General features: G+C 32.6%; 1 protein-coding gene and 1 long non-coding RNA gene across 6 annotated transcripts; one reads left to right on the forward strand and one right to left on the reverse strand.

Moving 5' to 3' along the window:
* Positions 1 to 92: 92 nt before the first annotated feature.
* LOC100647559 (lysophospholipid acyltransferase 5) lies at positions 93 to 9,403 on the reverse strand. Its single transcript, XM_048413875.1, has 8 exons — positions 9,278 to 9,403; positions 7,920 to 8,027; positions 7,368 to 7,490; positions 5,705 to 5,820; positions 5,349 to 5,519; positions 4,349 to 4,585; positions 3,855 to 4,163; positions 93 to 3,457 (listed from the first exon to the last, which is right to left on the reverse strand). The coding sequence occupies exons 1-8, from the start codon at positions 9,360 to 9,362 to the stop codon at positions 3,182 to 3,184; spliced, it is 1,425 nt and encodes a 474-aa protein (XP_048269832.1). The 5' UTR covers positions 9,363 to 9,403; the 3' UTR covers positions 93 to 3,181.
* LOC105666669 lies at positions 6,944 to 26,998 on the forward strand. Of its 5 annotated transcripts, none has more exons than XR_007227160.1 (5): positions 6,944 to 7,274; positions 7,347 to 7,492; positions 23,233 to 23,391; positions 23,887 to 24,749; positions 26,146 to 26,998. It is a non-coding gene; the product is annotated as an uncharacterized LOC105666669 (long non-coding RNA). The 5 variants fall into 5 exon arrangements; XR_002308566.2 differs by having other exon boundaries at positions 6,945 to 7,274; positions 23,882 to 24,749; XR_001099488.3 differs by having other exon boundaries at positions 6,945 to 7,274; positions 7,375 to 7,492; positions 23,882 to 24,749.
* Positions 26,999 to 27,527: the final 529 nt, after the last annotated feature.

Below are 27,527 nucleotides of genomic sequence, written 5' to 3' on the forward strand. Positions count from 1 at the left end.
CCCCTTTAAAGCTACTGTAATATAAATTTTCTTTCTCGATTAATATACAAAATTCAATAAAAGTAGATCAGAAACTAAAGAAGGTACAAAAATTTAATTTAATGCAAATTTATTTGGAACAGAATACAAAAGGATAACAAACAATGATATGGTTTACAATTCCAAGTTTATAATTTTGATATACAAGTATATTTAAAAATTACTTCATTAATAAAGGATATTTTTATAAATAACTTGACTGTTTAAAATATAATAGCAATGAAAAAATATTCAATATGTTCGCTTGTATATCTATAAAAAATTGTAAACCTGTAGTCAGTATTACAACTTTTACTGTAAAAATTAGTCTTACTTGTTTAAGCAATCTATAAAAGTATTTCACAGATTCAGGAAGATTCTTTTGAATTATTATAACTTCCAAAAAAATTGTCTAAATATTTTATCCTATCTTCTTTGGGTAAAAGTATTTACTTATCTATTTATACATTTCCTTTGCCATACATTAGATTGAGTAGTAAATTCATTCCTTTTCTTGCAAGACAAATATGTCTAATAAAAGACATTTCTTTACTTTATTACTGTAAAACTTTCCTTCCTATTATAAAACGATATGGACATATTTTCTCAGAATTCTATGTAAATACATATTCAAAACATAATAATTTCCAACCAAATTGCATTGGTAACATTATTCTAGCGAAAAATAATGGTAGCTAATTTTCTCTTTTCATTGTCTATGATTAACTTATAAACAATATTTATCAGTAGTAATTGTCTGCTTTTCTGATAAAACATTATAATAAAGTCACTTTCTCAATTTTATCAAAAATACATTCTTTTACTGCAGTTTAGATTAGTATTTTTCCTTTATCAACACTGTCCAAAATAATTTGTTACCTTCCAATTAATTATTTCAATCACAGATCTTCAATTTCTTTAAATACAAGAAACTACCATGATTTGTGTTAAATATTTAAAATTTTATATCTTATATCATTTTTAACCATTATAAGTATTCGATTAACATTAAGCTTTATTTACTTCCCTTTACTTGCTCAAATACACATTATTTGTAAATTTACTACCTACATCTTTACCATATGTGACAAATTTTTATTTTTGTTTATTTTTTAAAAACCTATATTGTTCTTTCCAGAAATAAAGCAATATTAAATATCAAAAATAATGCTGTGCACTCATTCATTATCAGAAAAGCTTTACCTATTACAAAATACATATTACATACAGAAGTACTTACTAAATTATGTACAATCATATACATCCTTGGAGGACTTAACTTGATATGTTTAATTATCATAACCAATGAAATCATGAGATAGACATTTTTCGAAACAATCGAACATTTTTCAAAGAACGTATTAAATAAGCTTTTGGAAGAATTATTCCGACGTTTCGTTTAGATAGCATCGTCATTGTAGGAAGAAGTCCACTGAACCCAAATGGGACAGAAATCGAGTAGCCTTTTTTTCTTTGTAATAATAACTAACTGCTATCCTGATGAAATATATGTCAGAATATTTTGGAGCATAGCTTATACCCGAAAATTTCAATAATTACTACGAGTCTTGCATTTATAAATAAACGAACTTAGTACCCAACTTAATATGCACTCTTTCCTAGAATCTTATAATTAAACTTAATATACTTATAATTAAACTTAAATTTTAACTCAATATTTATGCAAACAATTTATTTTAAAATATCATTACGATAAGATAAATAATATCTTTAAGATAAAGAAATAATTTAACTTTAAATTGATCAATTTGTAAATATTTTTAAACGCTTGACGGTTTCCATGCCACACTATTTTCACGTAACTTTTCCATTCAAGCCATATGTACTACAAATAGTATACATACTTACTTCTTTATCTTAACACTTATAAACTTGTTTTACATGCACTATGGGGACAATGATTTTAATAAAAAATTCAATTTTTACCGAAAATTGATTGGCATGGAATGTCTTAAGTGCTACATAATGCGATGATTCTTCCTGTTTCAATTTGGATAGTATGTAAGTACCTGATTATAATACTTAAACAACCATAAATCACTTGAGCGCGATCGCACAATTTTTCTTATACATACATTTTTTCGATAATCTTTGGCACTCAAAAGGTTATAAATACAAATATATTTAACAATATAAGGTTACAATGATGATACATATTAAATAATTTAATCATGCGGAATCGGTAACATTTACGATTCCGATTATAATTTAACCGAAAATTAAAAATTGATTTCACAAATTTTAATTTTTAAACTACTACAAACAATAATTTAATTTATTTGTATAACCATACTTTTATTATCATCAATCATACATCATACCTTTCCATATTTCAATTTTTAAATGCATCATATTTTTAAAAGAACAGAAACTTTAGCATAGTGTTTACTACTTAAATTATGTCTAAAGTGATGCTAAGCACAGTTCTTTTTGTAAAAACAAATAATTTTCTTAAAACGCATCAATAAAAATAAAGATATTTGTAATAGCTCTCTTAAATATTTTGTACGTATTAAAGTTTATACAAAAAATATTTTGTACATGCTCAAAAGTTAATTCCACCTATTAATCAAGGAAGGTTAATTTTTTATATTTAGTGTACAATATCACACAAAATAAATCCTTAAATAGTATTAAGTATCTGTTTATATCTACTAATCACAATATGAAATTACAAATATTTTCCAAAAATAAAATGTTTCCTCAAATACCTAAAATGAATATGTCAAGATATAACCATTAAGTATGATTAAAAAACCATACTCCTACATTGCAAATTTACTAAGTTCTTGCTTAATAAAAGATTAAAGATTAGTGAAATTTTCCGTTTCTTTTTCTTCTTAAAAAAAAGATTTCCAAAAGTATAAATAGGTCATTTCTGGGACGTTTAAACATAAATTTTCTTCTATTTATATGGAAATTACAACCTTCTACTATTTATAAAAAATGTATTGTATATTTTATTATCTTAATTGGCACTTTTCAAAAATAGTTTATAAATATTTCTTGTACTTCAACAAATTATGTGCGATCCCAGTATTTGAAGACAATGTACTCTTCATCATTTCATTTCAATCACTTTTCTTATATTTAGTATATAATAAAAAGGTAAAACTTATTCAGAAACTTTTTTACATTTACATTACTGTTCAATCTTTTTAGACCGTTTTTTGAGAAAAAATATTTTAACAAGTAGTGAAATCACTGGATAAGAGAGATATATTATATGACCACAATAATAAATAGAAAAGTAAACCTGATGATAACGAGGGTATGACAAAAATGTAAAACAAACAAGACAATAACCCATAAAAATAAATGTGTACATGTGCATAAGAATCCATGTGAGAATTTGAAGTTCTGGACGACTGTTTAATAAGCTTTGTAATTTCTGTTGTCTCTTCAATATTTGAGATAACTACAAAAATTAATACAAGATTTTACTCAGTGCAATGATATTAAATTGACAAATAATTAGTTCATTAACTATTTTAATAATAATTTAATTAATTGAATAATGGCTTACTTAATATATTTAATTTATCTGGCCAATTTTATAAGTTACAATTCAATAAATTACATTTTGAGGAAATATGACATTAATATCAATATACATTTCTACCAAAAATAAACATGATATTATATATATTATATAGTATATAATAGCAAGAAGAATATAATACTGAATTTATAAATTATAAAATTTTTAAGTAAGCCATTAAACAATCGTTTACCTGATCGTCATCCAGGTAAATAACTAATTGCTTAATCATTGCATATAGGAATATTTAATATAAAACTAATATCAGACTTACATCTTTTTCAGCATACATGATAATAAACTCGAGGAAGAAGCATATATAGTATCCTGAATGAAGCCCATGCCAAACTGCGAGAAAAACCAGGGTGAAAAACTGACTGTATATTTTCGATCCCAAAAATTTCAATCTCTTGTAAATATATTCCGCACACCAATTATTAGTGTTTATATTAAATGATAAAATATAATCATTAAACTGAGTTGCTGTTTCGAATTTTAACAATTTAACATTTTCACAACCATTCCACAGAGGATGACCTTTCTCATCCTTTCCATTATAAGTTAGACCAAAAGTTGTACAAACCTGAAATGAAAATTATGTTTCATAATTCAAAGCAAACGATAATATGTAATTGTTAACATTGTTTAATTATAAATTATTTTGTTGATCAATAGATTATTAATCTATATTTATCTCAATAATCTTTTTAAGTGCTTAAACCTGAAAAAATATATATTATAAACATATATATATACATGTTTCCTTACCCCTTCAGCTAATAACCAACAAGAAATATATTTATACAGATTGAAATGACCCCAAAAGCCAATCGTAAAAAGACGTTTCAAGAATGTCTGTTCTCGGAATTCTGCACTCAATAGATATTGATTGGGAATGTATGTAGTCCCTAATTGATAGAATATCAAGTATATAAGTCCAACAAACATTCGAGAAATACCAGGAATGATACAATCATGAAGTTCCATTTCTTCTTTCATAGAAAACTAAAAATACAAAAAATAAATTATTTTTTCTTTATATTATATTGCATAAGTTTTAGGCAATAGATGAAAGTGTGCCACCATGTTACAAAAGTTAAAGTAAGAAAATATATTACATAAACGTAAACATGTTTTATATAAAATATCTTATTAACATAATACAAAGTATGTAATAATAATGGATTAATCTTTTCTTTAACACAATATAAAAATAGATTGACAACATTTACTTTAGTCTTATTTCAAAATGTTACCTATTTTCATAAATGTAAAATTAACATCAGTGAAAAATGAGATTTATCACATTTTTTTATCAATTATAATTTATTTCAGTGAATGCATTAGAAATTCCTTATATTAATTTGTGACGTGTATTCGTTTCCTTCTCAATATATATTAATATTTATATATATATACAGTTTATATATTTATATATATATACAATATAATATTATATATATATACATAATATATAATATTATTATATATACATATAATATTTATATATATATATATATATATCGAATAATTAATAATAATTAATAATAATTCGATATATATATATATATAGTCGAACGATAAATCAGCCTTTTATTGTAATTCTGTTATTGAATTATTTATGAGATTGTGTAATATTTTTCTCTCAGTTTTACTCATAGAACATGTTGGCACTGTTTGTCGAGAAAGATCTGAGACATCCTATATATCGATTAAAAAGTTCTTACAATTTTTTCGATTACTTAATTAGTATTTTAATATGACTTACAGTATTCGTATCGATCATCGTATATCGTCCATTTACATAGTCTAAGTACCTTTTCATGCTAAATTGTGGCCCAACGAGAAACGATCCTGGAAAATATGCAAATGCTGCAATCTCTAAAAACGTTGGTTGTTCTTTCAAGGCCACTTGTTTCTGCGATGCAGACAATTTTTCCTGAAACGGTAATGTCATTAGTTAAACTTCTTCCTTCTGAAAGGAAATTTCCTTCGTTTCTTATTCACCCTTCTTAATTGTTGTATTTAACTTAAATTTTAACTTCGACTTTTTAACTCGGCTATTTATTCATCAATTAGACATTTCCATCGCGTGTATTATGCTATTTGTTGTTTTGTACATACCTCGGGTTTTTGACCGTCCAGCAAATTGAACGCAAGTCCAATTAATCGCAGAGTTAATACACACTGTGGCATAGTCCATTTTATATCATAATCATCTGTACTTGTCATATAATATCCTATAAACGATAAAAACGAATATTATTTTTTTAATGTATAATATCTTTAATATGTTTGACTTATCATATGGATACAGGAGTATTCTGTGATATGCAGAAATCATTTTATAGATGAATTTAGCACGCGAAAAAAATAAAGATTCTATTCGTCCTTGTTTTTATGTTATAGAAAGTATTTAACTCAAAATGATCTTCTGGGGCACTTTAGTCTGGCAATTATATAATTCTTTAACCAGCAATTTATATATTTATAGGTTCAGCAATAGAAATATATATATATATATATATATATAACCTATAATATAAATATATATATATATAACCTATAATATAAGTATATAATATATATAAATATATAATATATATATATATAACCTATAAATATATAAATTGCTGGTATATATATATATATATATATATTTCTATTGCTAAACCTGCTTATTTGACTAAAACGCGGTGGAAGTTTAGTTATGGATTTGTTTAAATTTTATTATGCACAGTACTGGACAACTAGAAATAACAAGACAATCAATGGCAAAACATTTGCAGAGCTACATTCATATGCAAAGAGATTTGGTCTGTTATGAAAGTAAACAGATACAGTTTGTTAAAGAAGAAACTCGCCGTAATTTGAATAAAGATAAATTGAAAAGAACATTACCAGATGTTTATATGAATTTCATTTCTTTTCATTTTTTTCATGTACTAAACCGATCTTTAAATCTAATATATCACAGGACACCCTATATATATCATTTCAAGTGAAACGGTAACATGTACCACGAAGTTATAATTATCTGCTCACGTTAAGTTTTATGATCTATTAAATTGTATTAGTTCCAAGTAACACAACTATTGAACAAACGTGAAATTATTTGCTTTATCAATTATTTATATTATTAATACATTCACTACGTGGAATCAATCAATCAACTATATTTAAAAAAAATCGTATTATTTTAAATTAAAATAAACAATGAAATATATATATATTATTAATATATATAATATATTTATTGTTATATGTATTATTATATATAATATTATATAATATATAATTTTATATAATATATAATATTGTATATATATAATTATAATATATGATCTATATTACCAGTTGTACATTTGTTATATATTCATTATATAACTGATGACCGCCGTCACGTGAACGGAGAAACTTTTGCTCGATTAGCAGTAATCGATATTGCATCGAACGTATTAAATTATTTATCATCGTTATTTAAGAAAAATAATACATGTTGTGCAAAAATTCATACATAATTTTTTTTAAATTGCGCTCAATTAAAAGTAACGATACTTTTACTATAATTTATAATAATTCGCACGATTTCTGGATAATTTATAAACGTTGGTAACATTTTTTTAGTAAAATGAAGCTAATTATATAGAATAAATCAAATATCTTTTATTCCTATGTTTTTTGCCGAAAATTGGTAAGTTGTTTGTTTATTAATTTGCATATTTTTAAAAAATCGCACGAACTGTTAAATAAATATAAATAATAGTGTACTATAAATTCTTCATACCACATAGGAGATAAGCCATATTGAAGACAAAAATAATGGCAACAGATAAAGACGAACCACCAAAGCGTTTTAAGACGCGATATGTAACATACATCGCTGCTGCTGAGTGAAGTATATTGAGCCCTGTAAGTACAAAATACTTATGATCAACCAGTTCCTTAAAGAACTGATCCAAAATATTTTTGAATGAAAATTACATCTACTGTTACCAATTAATCAATCAATTTATAAAATCTTTCCAATAAGTAAAAGAAAAATTATTTTAGTATGTCGATCAATACCTTTAAATAATTTTCGATGTGCTTTTCGATTTAATTACTATTGAATATTGAATTGATTACTTAAAGTAACTTAAAGTAAAGTATAAATATATTACACACTCTAAAATTTCAATTCATTTCCTCGAGGAAATAAACGTACATAATTGAAATAGAATAAAAGATATGACAAAACATGCAAAAGTATTTAAAAAATTCAAATAAAATTCAATAATAATCTTTTCTCGAATATTCTTCTTTATTTAAATATCATTTTTTGAAGAAAAATAATTACCATAATTCCATAAGCAAATCAAAACGCCACAGGTTGCAAAAAATATATGTTGAAAAACTGGACATTTTCCGTACAAAGTATATCTGTGAAGAAGGGCGATGGGTAATCCTGAAAGTTCAGTTATAATTGTATTATTCTCGAGTTTCATCGAAATATTTTTACAAATGTTTCATTTCATGTATATTTTATAAATTAAATTCATATCTAGTTGCAATTATTGATACTTGTAATTCGTTTTCATCAACTTCGAAATTAATCATATTACAAATAATGAACTCTATGACAATGTTAGTATGATAATTCGATTAATTAATCTAAAAATAATATACCAGTACGTGAAAATTTTTTATATGGTTATAATCATAACATATATAGTTTTAAGAAACGATAACAAAGTGAAAAGTAATCAATGATACGAAATTTAAATACAATACGGATAATTGGGACGCTATTATTATCTATTATATAGTTATTATTAACAATATTTTTATCCACAATAATTGCACAATTAAAAAACAAAGAAAATAATTCATAACTGTAAATAAATGTAAATAAATGTAAATAAATGTAAATAAATTCTTTCATTAAGCTAGGATATTATATATATTGCAATGATGTTGCAATTTCCGTCGTAAAATAATTTGCATAAAATAAAACAAGGAATAGAGAAATATGACAGATTAGGACGAGAAATGGAGTTACTACTAAAGTAAATATTAATTATTTTTATTCTTACAATCACTAAAACACACATATAATAACACATATGTTCAAATATAAATTTTAATATAACCAGTCAGTATACACTTCAGATAAACAACTTGTATGTTTCTTTATAGTCAAAATCAATAATAAATCCTAACTGACTAAATTACAGATATTATAATGTAACATACAATTACTTCCGTATAAAGTTTAGTCTAGGATTTAAAATTAAACAATCTAAATAATAAAAGATATTGTTTCCTATTGGAATAGTTACTATTAGGATTATCTTGACCAATTTACGAAGAAATAAAAGTACATATCACGCAGGCATGTGCGACAAAAATGTAGGATACATAACCTTCAACCTCAAAACACTGCGAATCTATGGAAATACTATTTCCAATTCTAAAATGACAAATTGAGATCTAGAAAAGTATTTCTAGAAATACATAACAAATCATAATCATAATACATAACAAGTAAATCGAAGTACAATTTGATTATGCAATCACTGATGTAACAAGTAAAAATGAGATCAGGCTATAGGTTAATGTATACATGTATTTTATATCCGCCAATTTATTGATGTTAAATACTGTAAATGAAAATCGTAAAAAAGGAAGCAATGTCCTTCTGAAGACATTAATTACCAAGAAAAATGGAGATAAGGAGACGAAGTGCAGCTTCAGATGTATTTAAAGTTTCCGAGAGGCTTAACAACATACTGCTCGACATTGTTGATTTTTTCGAAATGGTTTCTTATCCTGTTGCTTTATCTTCTTAAATCAGTTTCATAATATTATTATTAAATTTATTCCTATGGATAGCGTAAAAAAGAAAATGTAATTTACATTATGCACCAATAACATCACCTGTCACTTCTATAGTTATAAAGAAATCGATACTCAAACCACGGTAGGAATGGAAACCTTGTTATAGCGTTCTCAAACTCATTAAACTTTAGGTAATTCCAAATAAAATTTTCAAAAAAGAAAAAGATATGTATATAGAAAAAAATTACATATTGAAACGGATGGTTGAAATGGTAAAAAGTAATTATTTAGTATATTATAGAAAAAATTGAAAGAAAGTTCAAAACGAAACATTGGTATATTTAAGAACACCTGAAAACAAATTTCACGTCACACAAATCACACTTTCTGTATCTATTTCTTTGTATTTAACATTATTTAAAATATTAATTAATGACATTGCGAACAATTATACTTAAACATATTTAAGAACATTTACCTTCCAGTAGACCATACATTTACTTTTAAGAATCCTCAAATTAAAAAGTTTTTCTAATTCAGTATATGCCGTGTGTCAAATAAATCATTATCCGCTTCGTAACCATTGACGAGATACGTTGCGACACAATACCATTCGCACTATGATATAGACAAGTTATTCGCGACAAAATACCGTTTGTACATTGTTACGGATGATGTTATCTATCGACACAATATTCGTACTGCACCACCTTTGAGATGCCCCGTGAGTCTGTTTTTCTGTAATTACAATTTTTGTTTTAATAAACAAACGCACAAGATGATGTAACGTAGTATGATTGTGAACGATATTGTATTATAATCACGAAATGACTTAGCCGTATTATCGTATCAACAATATCGCATCGTAAAATATCTTGTCCATGACTAAAAGTAAATTAACATTACCGGGCCGGTCAAATGACCGTTTTTAAATTTTAATTTAAAATTGTACATTCATTGTTATTTATTTCGTTCATCTAACTTTTGTTCACCAACATTCTTATATGAACACAAATTGAGAAATTAGTTAATCAGATAATATAAAAATTTATATAAAGCCAGATGAACAAATGAAATAACAATAAATGAGCAACTTTAGATTAAACCTTGAAGCCGGTCATTTCACCGGGTCTGGTAAGGTTAGTATTAAAATACGTAGTTTAACAAGCTTACTACAAATATAAAATCCTTTTTAAAAAAAATAAAACCGAACGCAAGTAAACTTATGAATCAATATTGTTTAAAATTGTCGCAATTTAGTTCATTTTCAAACCGTTTTTAAATCCGCACAAATTATTTATACCAGAGACAAAAGAAAGTATTCACGCTTATAGACCTAATTCTTCTTTGACTGGTGCTGCACCATGCGGCCAAATGCTGATATTACTTAATGTTAGTATATACAAGAACCTATAAAATTAGGGATCTGCCTGTTTAGTTGCACACTGGCATAGACAAAAATCCATTGAGTTCCACGCTATTAGAACCTATTTAATTATGCGGTTCTACGGAAAAGTTCTTATGTACTTCTTTATCCGATATAGACAAATATAAGAATTATAAAATTGCGTAATAATGAAACTATTTGTAAACTGCCAAAGAAGGAGAAATGAATTGTTCACTACACATATTTGTTTTTAGAGAAGAAAGAGAATATTCCCATTCAAACGATACTACATCAGTAGAATGATACAATAATTTTAATATTTTTCCGTATACCATCTAGAATTAACATTATCTAAACTTGACACTTGGCATGACAATTGTATTAGTATGAAAATTTATTCATCGTCGCATGGCGATTTTCCTTGGTACGTACGATGGTGCTCGTTAGAACGAATTCAACGACCTTGCACACGAGGCAATTCATTGTTATAAAATGTTATAAATTCGTCAGTTTTTAAGAAGTCAAGTGAGCCAGTGTCGCTAGCCACCGGCTACCAGATTATTGCAAGCGCTGTAAACAAGTATCGAATTTCTTATATCCCATGATGCTTCCCAAAATATGAAACGTTATTGAATCGTGGAAACTCATTTTAGTTGACGTATTTTAGTCGAATAAAAATTATAAAATTAATTTTCAATTAAAATATCAATATTCAATTAAAATATTAATTTTCAATTGTCAATTATTTGTGTAAAATTGAGAATGCGATGTTGAAAATGAAGGAAAATGTAGCTTTTGTCACTCTGAAAAATATTCGAAATTTAATCCCAAAACGTTTATTAGTTTCTGTAAAGAGCTATTTAACAAGTAAAAGAGAGTCATCGTAGATTTTAATTTTTAAAACTTTCAGAAGTAACATAGAAACTGACAGAGGATTTTTCTATTCTTGAAGAGTTGCACTATCATGTACAACTCGAAACTAATCGATCTTTTAATTCTAAACTATTTAAAATTGGCGCCAGAAATTATACATCAATTTACTTTTTATAAGGACACGTTTTTTATTATAAAGAATGTAATAGTTACAGCAATATTAAAAATATTAGAATTGATGAAATTCAATAATGGAAACCAAAATGAATGCATACTCATAATGACAATTATTAAGAGCACGTACTCATTTAATAGCAACGTAATAATTCTATTTTTTACATTGTTCGTTATAAGAACATGTAGAGTCAATGCTAATGACTCAGATTGATCATAAATAACTGGTGACAGTTAAACATGAAGTTTAAACAAATAAAAAATTTTTATATTAAAATCAGTTTATTTTCAAATTATGCTTGTGAATTTATAAATGTCTCAATGAACTGTTCCAAATTTCAAAAACTCGACTCATTTTGATCATTAATTGTTGATACAATTGTAGTGTCGCGAAAAAGGACAGCATTAGGATAATTTAGATTTGTAAAATTCTCCTAATACTATTTATTTAAGATAAATAAAAATAACAGAGATTAATTGGACAGAGAACGATAAATGTTCAACTTGAACTAAAACACAAAAGTCTTATTCCACTCAAATCACTCTCGCAACTTTATAACGAAACAACTCGATCTCTCTACAACGCTAGCAACTCTACAACTCTACAACTCTAGTCTTTGGCTTCTGCACTCGCACGCTCTCGCTTCTCAACTCACCTTGTACGCCTTTTGCATTCGTTCTCGCCGGCGTCTCAACCAACACTGTCTTTAGCATCTCTTTGTCTTTTCCCATCCTATCGGACACGTGTCCCGAAACGCCCGAGGCCAGGGTCACGCAGGCCCTTTCCACGAAACTATCCACTTGAAAGGACCGACGACACATTGATGTACCCGACGATGCCGCGGCTCTCGCGACATTGTTTACGGTTCGGCCGATATCATAGGACTTTTGTCCACGATACTATACAATGAATGTCGATCTACTTGGAATGCGTGGTACCAATTCTTTTCACTCTTCACATCGATTTTCGGGTCAGATCCTGCGCTTCCCATTATGTGATAGGATGACACCTCGCGGATGTACCTCGACTTTGTTGATTTTCCACTGGCTCATTCCTGGTTCAACAGGATTGATAAATACATGTGAATGAATTGGTAAATGTATGTCTCTAAGAAGGAGAAAGACCTACTCCTACGTTCCGTTCATATCAGATAGGGACAGGCCCTGACGTGACGGGGATATTCGAGTGTCCAATTAATGATTTGCAGGTAATAAAATAACAAGCACGCAGAGTTTAAGAAGAGGAAAAGGTATGCTAATTCCAAAAAATTCCTTGCCGTTAGGTTGTCCTTGTGCATAGATAGTTGTCGTTTCCTATAACTGTTTTTAAAGACTGGAAAGTTTTAAAAACGTATTGTTGCGCTGTAACACAAGTGTTTTGTATGCAACAAAAAGATATTTCGAACACAATATGCGTTTCAATAAATAATAAAATGTGCCACATGGGCGATTGCCATATTAAAATAAACCATACACTAGGCTAAAAATACCAAAATTGAAATACGTGAAACTTTTGAACCGATGGATTCCTAAATTGAAAACTTCTATATGTTGTCCTTATTTTCCATTCATATGAGTACCGAAGAAATACCGGACGTTAACATGTTAATTTGCTAATGTAGGACAATGACAAACACAAAATACACGTATGCAGATTACGAACACCTTGTAATTACCAACATTTAAAATCTTTTACGAATGACATGGCCTTCTTTCGAAAAATGAAAATACAGCTGATGCCCATGATATGAATCATTGTTGCATAGGCGCCAATATCGACTGACCTAACCTTTTCTGCAAATCCATGGCATAGAAGCTTGAGATAACCTACAAAAATCAAGACACACATCCGTGAAGACGTATCTACAGAAGTAAAAAGCAAATTAATAAACACATAATTTAATGTAGTTAACTAAATAAAAACGAATGAGAATTGAAATTAGATACAGATATTTTAGCTGAAAAATTTTTAACTAAGAGAGATAACTCAGGCCATGATGTATCTATTCGTGCTACATATGTATTTCGTCGTCTGCGGTAGACTAAAGACTGAATCTGTGTAAAATTAGTTTTTATAAGTCTTGTGAAAAATTCATCGTTTATTGAGTATTTATTCCCATGAAGAAGCCAAACATTTTTTCAAGTGGCAACGAGGAATCATCTTAACAAAATGCAAAAAGTTTCATTCTGATTGATTCATGCATTCATGTTCGATGTAGAAGATTTAGACGTCGTAGAATGATATATAGAATACAATAATATATATACAATACAAAAATCTTTATAACCTCCAGTTCTTTATAAAACGCAAAAGATTTCATTAAACTATCCTGGGCAAAATAATCGATGGATTTATATAAAAAGAATAAATATTGAATTCGTAACATTCCCCTTTCCGAAGTTGATTAAAGACATCATCTAGCAACTGTAACAAATTTGCTAACTGTTTTAACAAATTTGTAAACTGTTTACTAGCGAAGATGAAAGAAAGCGGTTCTCAAACGGCTCTGTGTTCGGTCACACGGCATGTTCGCTCGTTGTCAAGGAAAAGTAACAGACAAACGACAACATAATTTAGAGAGGAATCAACAATCCAAGTGGATTGGTTATAATCTCACAATTAGTAGCGTTTCTGTACTATGGGAATGGTATAGGATGGTGGGGTAGCGTTTGTCTTCTGGCAGACAATGCTATAAAATACATTTTATTATTAAGATTTCAAGAACATGGAATTAAAAAAATTATTTAATATAAAATAGCGACTTTTTGTGTAAAAATATTGTCACCTGCAATTTTCCCCGACTTTACGTGTTTTGAAGGCGAATTGAATTGGTCAATTGCAATTTTCGGGTAACCAATAGACGTGAGCGTTCACCTTCTTCTTCCATCAATTCTTTCTCATCCAATGAATTTGCAAACATTCCAATCCGCGTGGTACCCCTATCCTTATCTCGGAACTTCTAACGAATCTTGGCAAAAATAAATTTTACGCAGATTTACTCGTCTGTCGACTACCGCGGATAACCGAACATAATGTTTGCCTTAACCGGCGCATTTATATTTACCTTCCTTAAAATTCTATGTACTTTTATAATTTCTTATGGAATTAGTGTTATTTATTTTTATATCTTACTCCGACTTCTTTTATTTTTGCAACGTCTTATTCCCAGATACCTGCGTTTCGTTCTGCAGTTAACGTCAAGAATTTATATGATAAACTTGCAGGGATTGGTTTGGTGAGAAAATATTTACGTCTATATCGAATGTAACAACAGTCGACACCGAGTATATCATCTGTATCATTTTCCGAAAGAAGACAATCCACTTTATAAAGAATGAATTTGAAAAGTTGGTAAGTACAATGTATTCGTACTGTGCATACGTATGTTTTGTATCTGTTAATGTTTTATATTAACACATTCGCGGCTGGTATTTCTTCGGTTAAATCTCGTTTCTGACCACCATCCTTTCTGACCTTTTTTTCTGATAGTACTCATATGAACAGATAACGGAGACAACATATGAATGTTTCTAATATAAGGAACCAATGGTTTAAAAGCTTTGCTTTTTTGAAGTTTGGTACTTTTAGTCTACTGTGCTTATTTTTACGTAATAACCATTTAAGCGGTTAATTTAATTATTTATTCAAACACATATTGTGTTCAGAATAGCGGAATGTCGCTTTAGGATCAATGTTGTGAGATCGTTCCGATTAAAATGTGTTAGCAAATATGCTCCGAACTATGTAGTGTTTGGTTTTATTTTAACTATAATACTGTAATTAACCTATTGATAAAAGTTTTATCACAAATCAAGACGAAGAAAATTTAAATTTTGAGTTGAACTACTCAGCTTATCACAGGTCGCCCATATTTGTTGATTCTCAGTCCCTCCTTGTCTTTCACTCGCATTGTCCCTTTCTATGTTCGACACGTCTACCATTTCAGTTTCGACATTTGGAATAGTTTATGTATCTCCATTATCGCAACACTTGGATTCCGATGTTCGTACAATTACAAAATATCAAAACATCAAAAAACGCAATAACAGTTGAGAAAGAGTTGTGCCTGCAGACGAAGTTTAGCCAGTTTTTCAATTAAAATATATACACAGTAGGAACATTTTAGCATTTTGATGATATCCTGAGATTTACAATAAAACAATTATATAGTTTTTCTTTATTAAACATATATTACTGGCTATAGAAATAGTGGCAAGTAATATTACTCGATCAGAGACCGAATATCGACGAGGCAACAATTTTTATGAAACTTTCATCAACATGTCCATCATATTTTTGTAATTAGAATGACACGCAACACGATATAATTTGTTAAAATCGGTTAAGTCTTGTTTTTTCGTAAACGAAAGACGACACAATGAGAGGACGATCGCTGAAAAATGAATCTCCCAAGTTTTCACCCAATGATTTTACGTCCCTGTGTACCCCAAACTTCGGAGCGAGGCGGCAAGTCCGGTTCTGTTCCACGTACAGCTCAGTTTTTTTTTCAATAACTGATATCTTCGATGTTTATCTAAATTGTAAATACATTGTAATTCTTTTATCTCTAATGTAAGTAAATGCCAAATAAAGTAATATACGAGATGAACTATTCTTTTAACAGGTATTCTCTTCCTAAAATATTATACCAGCGTCACTTTGAGAAGCATAGATGTCCGTGTCGATCATTATTTACTCGAAATCATCAAACAAAGTCATACAAATAATATGAACAGATGAAAAAGCATGCTGTATCGGCACAACCAGCAATTTTATTACAAAATAAACGAGAAAGAGAAGATGTACAAGAAAGACAGCACGCTATTAAAAACAGCTGACCAGAAAAGAAGGGCAAGAACAAGAACAACAACATCTATGCAACTACTACCGCTACTAACAATGGCAAGAGGCGGACGAGGGAGAGATAAAATAAGAATAAGAGGAAAATGAATTATTTGTTAATATACCAATCCTAGACTATGCATGAGTATAGTTAAGACAACAAGAACTCAATTGAACGGCTAGCAATTCAGTCGCAGACAAACTGCGACGTTCAAATTAAGGAAAGCCTAAGCAAACATTCCGAGAAACAGAATTGCAAAACGAAAATGCGCAGGTTCTTGTATATACTAAATTACGACAAAGCAGGTTAGATCTTTAATTTCATAGATCCTTTTGCACGTTAATTTCAGTTGAACTCCAATTTCATCTGTGTTGTTCGTAACCATGGACTACATATGTAGCGGCACGATACCATTCGCACGATGACACGAACTGTTTATTCGCGACACAATACTGTTTGTATATTGTTGCGGGAGATGTTATCTCCGGACACAATATTCGTACTACACCATCGTTGAGATGTGCCATGAGTGTGTTTCTTTATAATTACAACTTTTGTTATAATAAACAAATGCACAAGATATATCGTCCATGACATAGTATGACTGCGAACGATATTGTATCATAATCGCGAAATGATTCAGTCGTATTATCGTATCAATAATATCGTATCGTAAAATATCCTGTCCATGGTTAAAAGTAAATTAACACTAACCTTACCAGGCCCGGTCAAATGACCGTTTTCAAAATTAAGTATAAAATTGTACATTCATTCTTATTTATTTCGTTCGTCTAACTTTTGCAAACATTCTAATATTAACACAAATTAAGAAATTAATTGGTCAGATAATATAAGAATTTTCATAACGTCAGATGAACAAAAAGATAACAATGAATGTGAAACTTTAGATTAAACATTGAAACCGGTCATTTGACCGGATCTTTTTAAAAGATCGGACATAAGTAAATTGTTGAATCAATATTGTTCAAAGTTGTCGTAATTTAATTCGTTTTTAAATCCGTATTTAAATCCGCACAAATTTTACCAGAGACGAAAGAGAGACTATCTTACTTTCTATAAGATGACGTTTATATTATAAAGAATGTAACAATTACGGTAATATTAAAAATAGAAGAATTGATATAATTGAATAATGTAAATCTAAATAAATGCATAATTATTATGACAATTATTAAGAGCATTTAATCATTGAAGACTAAACCCACCAACACTTCCTGTCTATTTATCTTACCGTGTGCGGTTAGAATATCCGTTGATAAAAGAGTAATAGTTGTTATGATATATCTTAGATAATGGTTAATTTATAACTAAATGTATATAAAATGATGAACATTCATAAAATTTCGTTTAAATTTACTTTCGTTTAATTTCAATTATAGTCTTAAATAAAATTACACTGTTATTTATATAGAGATATATCTTATCCAACTTTTTTTTTTTTTTATTTATTAAAATATTTACAATCAATTCTCGTTGAGAATGTTCAGTAACTTCATTTGGCGTGATACAATGACATGGTTTATAATAGTTTATATTGTTGGTTCTAGTAGGATCTAAGGATTTAATCTAAAGGGTATTTTCTTTTTAGTCCGCGGATCTGGTCCGTGGTGTCAAGTAGTTGGGTGACTAATGGGTTGTGGTGGTTGTTGATTCTTGCGTTGTATCTGCTTCTGGATTTGTATATTTCATCTTTGACTGTGGGTATCTTGAGGTCGCGGTGGATTGTTTCGTTGGTAATATACCAGAGTGCGTCTATTAGGGATCTTAGAGTTTTCGATTGGAAGCGTTGAAGTATTTCAATGTTGGAATTACTTGCTGTTCCCCATAGTTGGATTCTGTAGATCCAGACAGGTTTTATTACGGTCTTATAGAGCGTAATTTTGTTCTGCGTGCTTAGGTTGGAGCGACGGCCAATGAGCCAATAAAATTTTTTGAGTTTGTCCCTGAGTTGCTTCGATTTGTCTATGATGTGTTGTTTCCATGTTAATCTCCTGTCCAGAGTCATGCCCAGGTATCTGACTGTCCCACCGGGAAGGAGAACCGTGGGCGGCGACCCACCGCGACGAGGACTTCATGGCGGCTGCCGCTATAGCCGTCGCCTGGTCGGGAGGATCTCCGACCGACGAGGGCGCGGAGGCGGGAGCGACCCGGCTGAGGCGCGACTTGCATGCTATCTGCGACTCGTGTATGTCGCGGTCTGGGGCCCCGCGCCGTGCCGGCGCGGTGTATTAGTGGTCCGAGGGGATCGCTCGTCTCCGCGAGGCGTGCATCCGTGCTCGGCGCCGTTACACCAGATCCCGCCGTAGGCGGCGAGAGAACGAAGCCGCGGTGGCTCGACTGTGAGGCCTACCGCGAAGCGCGGAGGCCCCTGCAGCGAGCAGTCAAGGAGGCGAAGAGGCGGGCGTGGGGCGAGCTTCTGGCCAGCCTCGACGGCGACCCCTGTGGGCGCCCTTATAAGATGGTACTGAATAAACTTCGTCCATGGGCGCCGCCCACAACGGAGAGTATGGATCCTCGGTTCCTAGAGGAGGTTGTCGGCACCCTGTTCCTGGGAGCGACGGACGAGGAGAATAGCTGGTTCACCAATGAGGAGGAGCAGGAACCTCAACTGTCGGAAGAAGAGCCACGGGACCCGCGGGGAGTTGGAGCTCGGAATCGAGAGTCACCGAGGAAGAATTGGTCGAGGCTGTCGGGAGGATCGGAGCACGGAAAGCTCCGGGCCCCGACGGAGTCCCGACTCGCCTGCGGAAGGACGTCGCTGGGGTCTTGGCCCCGAGATTAGTGCGTCTATTTGACAGATGCCTGTCTCGGGGCGAATTCCCCGTTTTGTGGAAAGAGGCACGAATGGTCTTGCTGCCGAAGCCGGGACGCTCTCCGGACTCGCCTTCTGCCTATCGGCCGGTGTGCCTTTTGGACGGGGTTGGTAAACTACTGGAAAAAGTGGTGGCGACCCGTCTCGAGTCGCATCTGTCCCGGAGTGTTCCCGGACTACACAACAGCCAGTTTGGCTTCCGGAGGGGACGGTCTACGGCCGACGCTGTGGCCCGTGTCCGCTCTCTGGTCGAGGGGGCCGAACGGCGAGGTTACGTGGCGTTGGCCGTGTCGCTGGACGTGGTCAACGCCTTCAACAGCATTGAAGGAATGAGGTTTAAGGACGTTGGATAGGTAGTTAGCGAACAGGTTGGCTTTTTCTATAGGCCTTCGTGCCCATCCGCCTAGCGGACAGGGGATTTGGAGGGATTATTTGCGGGGGCGCGTGAGTTTCTTGGAAGTCTTCCATAATGAGTAGTTAGAGTCGGCAGTGGGGGACAAATTGACAAGATATTTTTGAAAACAGTCATTTTTGTATTTTTTAATGATTTTGGTGAACTTCCTGGTTGCGTTGTTTAGTTTGCGTTTGTCGTCCGGATTTCTATGGGTCTGCCATACTCTTCGTAGTCTTCGTTTTTCTGTGATTTTGTTTAATATGTAATGGGGATATTCGTGTTTGCTGATAGAAGTCTTAGTAGGTGTAGAGAAGCGGATAGAATTTATTATGCTCGTGTTTAAGAAGTATTCTGTGGCTGTTTCGATGTCTTCCATTGTTTTTAGTGAAATTGAGGCAGAGGTTGGGTGATTAAAGACTTCTCTAAAGAGCTGCCAGTTGCTGAATTGGTTGTGAATGAAGCCATTAGGTGGGTTTTCGATTATTGCTGAACTGACTGTTGCTATAACGGGGGAATGGTCCTAAGAGAGTTCCGCCGAGCAGTTGATTTGGACACATTTAGGCGAGATACTTTTGGTTATGAAGAAGTAGTCAAGTAAATCGAGAATTTTGTTAGTGTCAGTGGGTCAGTATGTGGGTTCATATGTGGCGAGGTAGTTGAGATTGTTGGTGATTATGCTTTTCAAGAGGTTTTTGCCGCTTGCTGTGACAAGTCTGCTGTCCCATTGAGTATGCTTGTCGTTATAGTCTCCTCCAGCTATCAATCTGTCGCCTAGGGCGTCAAGGAAGCTGTCGAAGTTCTCTTTAGCAATCAAGTGTCTGGGAGGGCAGTATACTGCTGAGGTGGTGATTGTACCATGGCAGTCTTCTGTTGCTACGCTTGTGGCTTGAAGGTAGTCTTTCTGGAATGATGGAAGCTCGTATTGCTTAATGCTGGATTTGATGATGATTCCGGTGCCGCCGAATGCCCTTCCTCTGGAGTGTTGGGTATGGTAAAAGTTGTAGCCATGTATTTTGAGATAGTTTTTGTCGGTGAAGTGGGTTTCAGATATGAGCATTACGTCGATTTGCTGTTGTTTTAAGAAGAGTTCTAGTTCAAATTTGTGCTGAGCTAGACCGTTGGCGTTCCACAGAGCTATACGCATTAGTTTTATTTTGCTTCTGTGCGTATTAATTTATCCACGAAGAGTGTAAGTAGTGACAGCAAGTTGTTAATTTGCTCCGTTAGCTTCTCGATTAGTTTTTCGAGTCTGGTGAAGTTGTCTGTGTTTTGTCTGAGTGTCCACTGTGGGTTTTCGAATTGTTTATATTTCCTTGTACTGCTTGGGCGTAGGTGATTGATGGTGTGGAGAATTTTTGCGGTCTAGGTTCTTGTTTGGTTATCTCCTTGGGTCTGGGTTTAGGGTACTTATTATTGTGCAATGTTTTATAGGCTAAGCATCCTCTATAGTTCGCAGGATGCTCTCCTTGACAGTGGATGCACTTCGCGGGGATTTCTGGGGATTTAGTGCATTGGTCAGTGGGGTGACTACCTGCACATTTAACGCACCGGAAATTATGGTTGCAGTATTTCTACGTGAGGTAGTTACCTAATGGGAAGAACGAAATAGTTGCCTAACGGAAAAGCTGGTTTTTCCCATAAACAATGTCGCCCATGAACCACGTTGATAGGAGGCTTCGTCCTCCCATTTTCATTCCCAAAAGTAGTCATAACCAATCGGCATCGCGGATCATTGCCCTCACTTTCCTAACTAAAAATGTGAGCAACGAATCCGAATTCTTGGTTCAAAGGGCACACCCATACCGAGCATTCCTCCGTAATCACATCAGAACGAACTTTAGAGTTATGACAGTTCCTACGACTCTTACGGCTCCTATTGCTCCTATTGCTCCTATTGCTCCTATTGCACCTATTGCTACTACTGCTACTACTGCTTCTACGCCATCAAGAGGGTCAACTCTACTGCTTCTCATAACCAACGAACAGTCAAAGTCAAGAAGTCAAATCATTCAGTGATTCGGTTGATTCTGGTGAGTCGGTTCACTAAAAGTAGGGTCTGATCAATTGCTACGTCTATTACAACACGAGGGCCTTCATCTATCAGATTGTCAGTCAAAATCTGATCAAGATCAAGGCGGTACCAATCAAGGCAGTACTTATACTCAGCGACATTACTAAAATGTGTGATTCTACGAAATTGTTGGAAAATACATGATTTATAACACTGTTAATCACGGAGTTATATTATTTCAACCACCCCTATTATCTTAAAGGAAATCTAGGGATCGATCTACGCGCGCCGACGATTCGCAGAATCGTAACGGGAATTTACGACTCCCGTTGACGTGTTTCTTCGCGATTGCGTCGAATTTACGCTTCCTCTTCCGTACATTTTATTATGATCCCTTTATACGATGATCAATGATAAGATAAAATGTCGTCTTTACTTGTCCTTTCATTATATGCCATTTGACATATCCCTAAACATTTTATAAACTGATATCCTGCCAGGTTTGGGACCAGCATCTGTTTCTTTTCAAACTGTTCCATCGGGCCCAGTTTCATTGTCTGCTGTAAACGATAATTTCTTTCATTCTAACCCTTACGTAAACCATTATTTATTACATCCAACTCTGACTCGGTTGTAAATAGCATTTCATGTGTTTCCATGCTGTTTTCAGTTGTTGAAGTTTCTTGGTCATCGTACACTGAACAGTATTCTTCTAAGTCCCTTATTTCTTTTTTTTAAATCTTGACATTTCCAAATATTTATCGCAGACTAATACCATGTACGGAATGCAAAGTTATTGTCAAATTTGATAGGTTATACTTTTCTTCTTATAACAACGATCGTTTGTTACGATCGTTTGCGGAGAGACGCGGTCGTAAGGATAACGCGTGAGCGAGAGGGGTAAATTCTCACTACGATTCTAATAATCGTCGCCACGAATTAGTCGTTTCCTTGTTTCGATTAAGATAACAGAGGTGGTACAAATAAGTTTAACACTGAATTAACAGGGTTAATATAAAACTAGTATATTTAACAATGTTTCAAATTACATAATGAACGCGTCACAAATTAATTAATGATAAATACAATTAGTTTGTTAGTAATTCGAGCCGACTTTATGATAGTTCTCGATGTATTTGTTAGACTAAGAGAGCTGGATTTTATTCGTCTGAACTTCTACATGCATTCCGTTTGAATCCTCAAATGATACCGTTGCCCTTCGATTATTCTTTGTCTTCGCTGCGAGATGATCCCTCGACGCTCGGGTCATTCCACCGTTCACGCCGATGATCACCTATGCCACCTTTTTTGTGTAGATGAAATAACGGATCGAAGGCGAATCGACGTTTCTAGAACTCGCTGCTTGACGGCAAATATGAGCTTGTCGCTACATTGTATATATTCGCCGGTCCTATAAGACGATCTCTATTGCCACATTGTAGTACCACGAGCGACGGTGAAAGACACGGCCTATGGTAAGCCTCGTGGCGTAACAATATTCATTTGTATACATATGTATTTCGTTGCCTACGGTAGACGGCAGACTGAATCTGCGTAAAATTTGTTTTTATAAGTTTTATGAAAAATTCATCGTTTACTGAGTCTTTATTCCTGCCAAGAAGACAAATAATTTTTCAAACGTCATCGAGGAATCATCTTAACAAAATGCAAAAAGTTTCATTCTGATTGATTCATGTATCCATGTTCGATGTAAAAAATTCATCCGTCGTAGAATGATATATAGAATACAATAATATATGTAAATACAAAAATACTCACAACCTTCAGTTCTTTATAAAATGTAAAAGATTTAATATTGATTAAATTATCCTTGGCAGAATAACCGACGAATTTATATAAAAAGAATAAATATTAAATGGGTAACATTCTCCTTTCTGAAGTTGATTAAAGACATTATCTGGCAACTATAACATATTTACTAATTGTCTGTGAATTGTTTACTAGCGAAGATGAAGAAAAGCGGTCCTCCAACGGCTCCGTGTTCGGTCACACGGCATGTTCGCTCGTTATCAAGGAAAAGCAACAGACAAACGACAACATAATTTAGGGAGGAATCGACAATCGGAGTGGATTGGTTATAATCTTACAATCAGCAGCGTTTCTGTACCATGGGAATGGTATAGGATGGTGGGGTAGCGTTTGTCTTCTGGCAGACAATGCTATAAAACACATTTTATTATTAAGATTTCAAGAACATGGAATTAAAAAAATTATTTAATATAAAATAGCGACTTTTTGTGTAAAAATATTGTCACCTGCAATTTTCCCCGACTTTACGTGTTTTGAAGGCTAATTGAATTGGTCAATTATAATTTCAAGGTAACCAATAGACGTGAGCGTTCACCTCCTTCTTCCATCAATTCTTTCTCATCCAATGAATTTGCAAACATTCCAAACTGTGTGCTACCCCCATCCTTATCTCGGAACTTCTAACGAATCTTGGGAAAACCAAATTTTACGCAGATTTACTCGCCTGTCGACTACCGTAGAAAACCGAACATGGTGTATTATCCCGTAAACGCCTCAGTCTTAATTTTCCAATTTAATCTTATAGTTCTTCTTATAATTTTCTATGGATGTACGTATCTCTATATCATTATCGAACTTGCTATATTTGTGCGACGTCGTATTCCCAGATACCTGCGTTTTCTTGTGTAGTTTACTTCAGGAATTTATGTGATAAACTTGCAGAGATTGGTTCGGTGAGAAAATATTTACGTCTATAGTAACAACAGTCGACACCGAGTATATCATCTGTATCACTTTCCGAAAGAAAACAATCCTCTTTATAAAGAATGAATTTGAAAAGTTGGTAAGTACAATGTATTCGTACTGTGCGTACGTGTGTTTTGTATCTGTTAATGTTTTATATTAACACATTAGCGGCTAGTATTTCTTCGGTTAAATTTCATATCTGACCTCCATCCTGTCTGACCTTTTTGACATTTTCTGATAGCACTCATATGAACAGAGAACGGAGACAACATATGAATATTTCTAATATAAGGAACCAATGGTTCAAACGCTTTGCTTTTTTAAAGTTTGGTACCTTTAGCCTACTGTGCTTATTTTTACGTAATAACTATTTAAACGGTTAATTTAATTATTTATTCAAACACATATTGCGTTCAGAATAGCGGAATGTCGCTTTGCGATCAATGTTGTGAGATCGTTCCGACTAAAATGTGCTAGCAAATATGCTCCGAACTATGTAGTGTTTGGTTTCATTTTAATTATAAGATTGTAATTAACGTGTTGATAAAAGTTTCATCACAAATCAAGAATAAGAAAATTTAAATTTTGAATTGTACTATTTAGCTTGTCACAGATCGTTCATATTTGTTGATTCTCAGTCCTTCCTTGTCTTTCACTCGCATTGTCCCTTTCTATTTTCGACACGTCTACCACTTCAGTTTCGACATTTGGAATAGTTTATGTATCTCCATTATCGCAACACTTGGATTCCGATGTTCGTACAATTACAAAATATCAAAACATCAAAAAACGCGATAACATTTGAGAAAGAGTTGTTCCTGCAGACGAAGTTTAGCCAGTTCTTCAATTAAAATATATTCACAGTAGGAACATTTTAGCATTTTGATGACATTCTAGAATTTACAATAACACAATTATATAGTTTTTCTTTATTAAACATATATTACTGGCTATAGAAATAGTGGTAAATAGTATTACTCGATCCGAGACCGAGTATCGACGAGGGAACAATTTTTATGATACTTTCATCAACATGTCCATCATATTTTTGTAATTAGAATGACACGCAACACGATATAATTTGTTAAAATCGGTCAAGTATTGTAAGTTTTTTCGTAAACGAATGACGACTCAATAAGGGGGCGATCGCTGAAAAATGAATCTCGCAAATTTTCACCCAATGATTTTACGTCCCTGTGCACCCCAAACTTCGGAACGAGCCGGCAAAGCCGGTTCTGTTCCATATACAGCACAGTACTTTTTTCAATAACTGATATCTTCGACGTTTATCAAAAATGCAAATACATTGTAATATTTTTTATCTCAAATGGGAGTAAGTGCCAAATAAAGTACTATACCAGGTGTTTATCTGGTTTCCTCTCAGTCAGGCAATTTTAATATACGAGATACCTTGTCTCTTAACATCAATGTGCTATACTCGTTTTATCTATGTCACTTTCGCTTATTATTTACATGAAATATTCTTTTACCAGGTAATCACTACTTAAAATATTATGCCAGCGCCATTTTAAGAAGCATGAATGTCCATGTCCATATAAATCATATAAACCATATAAAAATATGAAGAGATGAAGAAGCATAATGTATCCGAACAACCAACATTTTTATTACAAAATAAAAGGAAAAGGGAAGATGTACAAGAAAGACAGCACGTTATCGAAAAACAGTTGATCAGAAAAGGAGGGCAAGAGCAAGAAGAACGACATCAATGCAGCTACTACCACTACCAATAGTAGCAGAAAGTGGTTGAAGGAGGGATAAAATAAGAAGATCAAGGTCAAAATATATGCTCAAGTTCGGAAAAGAAAAAGTTGCAAAAAGATGGACTAAGAGACAGAAACTGAAAAATATACTGCAGCAAAGCAATCACTATGAAGTCAGCCCACGAAACAATCGTTTTTCGAATTCCATAATTTCTGAAGAATCGATTCCTTCAATGATTCTAGGAGCATTCAAACAATAGCTCTTCGTTACAGCCGAGAAAGATCCGCGGTCGAAAAGACATCAAAAAAAAAAAAAGGCACAGGACTTAAACGTCAATAGAAAAGGCGAAGTGCTCTTGGAATTTCTTCTGAGGCAAAAATCTAAACTTATATAATACAAGCTTTGACTGAAACGGTTTGCATGGTTTCCCTTTATAGAATGGTCTATTGGTATAGAGATATACATTCATATTAGATATGTCCAATATTTGTAAATGTATTATTTATTATCTTTGTTTTTGTCACTAAATTATTATATTGACATTTTGAACTATTTTTATCTCTACTTTGTATGTATCGTGGTCCAAGAATATAGGAAATCATGAATTTTTTTCCAAGGCAACGTGCAATTTATTAATTACATTCATCCTTGCGCCACTTTGTTATTCTCATACTAGTCTATCTCGGATAGAAAGGTAGATATGAACTTTTCTGTAAACCCGTACGATTAAATAGGTTTCCATAGTGTGAAACTCAGCAGGTTCTTGTTTATGCTATTGTGCAATCAAATGGGGTAGATTCCTAATTTGAAGCTTTAATAAATAGGTTCTTGTATATACTAAATTGCGACCAAGCAGGGCAGATCTTTAACTTTATAGATCCTTTCGTGCGTTAATTTCAATTGAATTCAACACTTGGCTGCATGGTGCAGCACTAGTACGGGAACAAGTAGATCCATAAGTGCGAGAACTCCAATTTCCTTTCTGTTCGTTACCATAGACGACATCTGTAGTGGTACGATACCGTTCGAGCGATGACACGAACAGCTTATTCTCTACATAATACCGTTTGTAGGTTGTTACGAATAATGTTATCCCCCGACACAATATTCGCACTACAACGTCGTTGAGATGTCTCATGGGTCTGTTTTT

This window comes from Bombus terrestris, chromosome 17 (assembly GCF_910591885.1).
Source record: "Bombus terrestris chromosome 17, iyBomTerr1.2, whole genome shotgun sequence".
NCBI classification, from domain to species: domain Eukaryota; kingdom Metazoa; phylum Arthropoda; class Insecta; order Hymenoptera; family Apidae; genus Bombus; species Bombus terrestris.

Excerpts from the sequence above, each read along its gene's own strand:
- LOC100647559 (XM_048413875.1), bottom strand. The coding sequence starts at position 9,362 with ATGTCGAGCAGTATGTTGTTAAGCCTCTCGGAAACTTTAAATACATCT. Across the intron at positions 5,821-7,367 it reads TATGGCTTATCTCCTATGTG|GATATTATATGACAAGTACA; the intron begins GTATGAAGAATT and ends TATCGTTTATAG. Across the intron at positions 3,458-3,854 it reads TCATGTATGCTGAAAAAGAT|TTATCTCAAATATTGAAGAG; the intron begins GTAAGTCTGATA and ends TAATTTTTGTAG.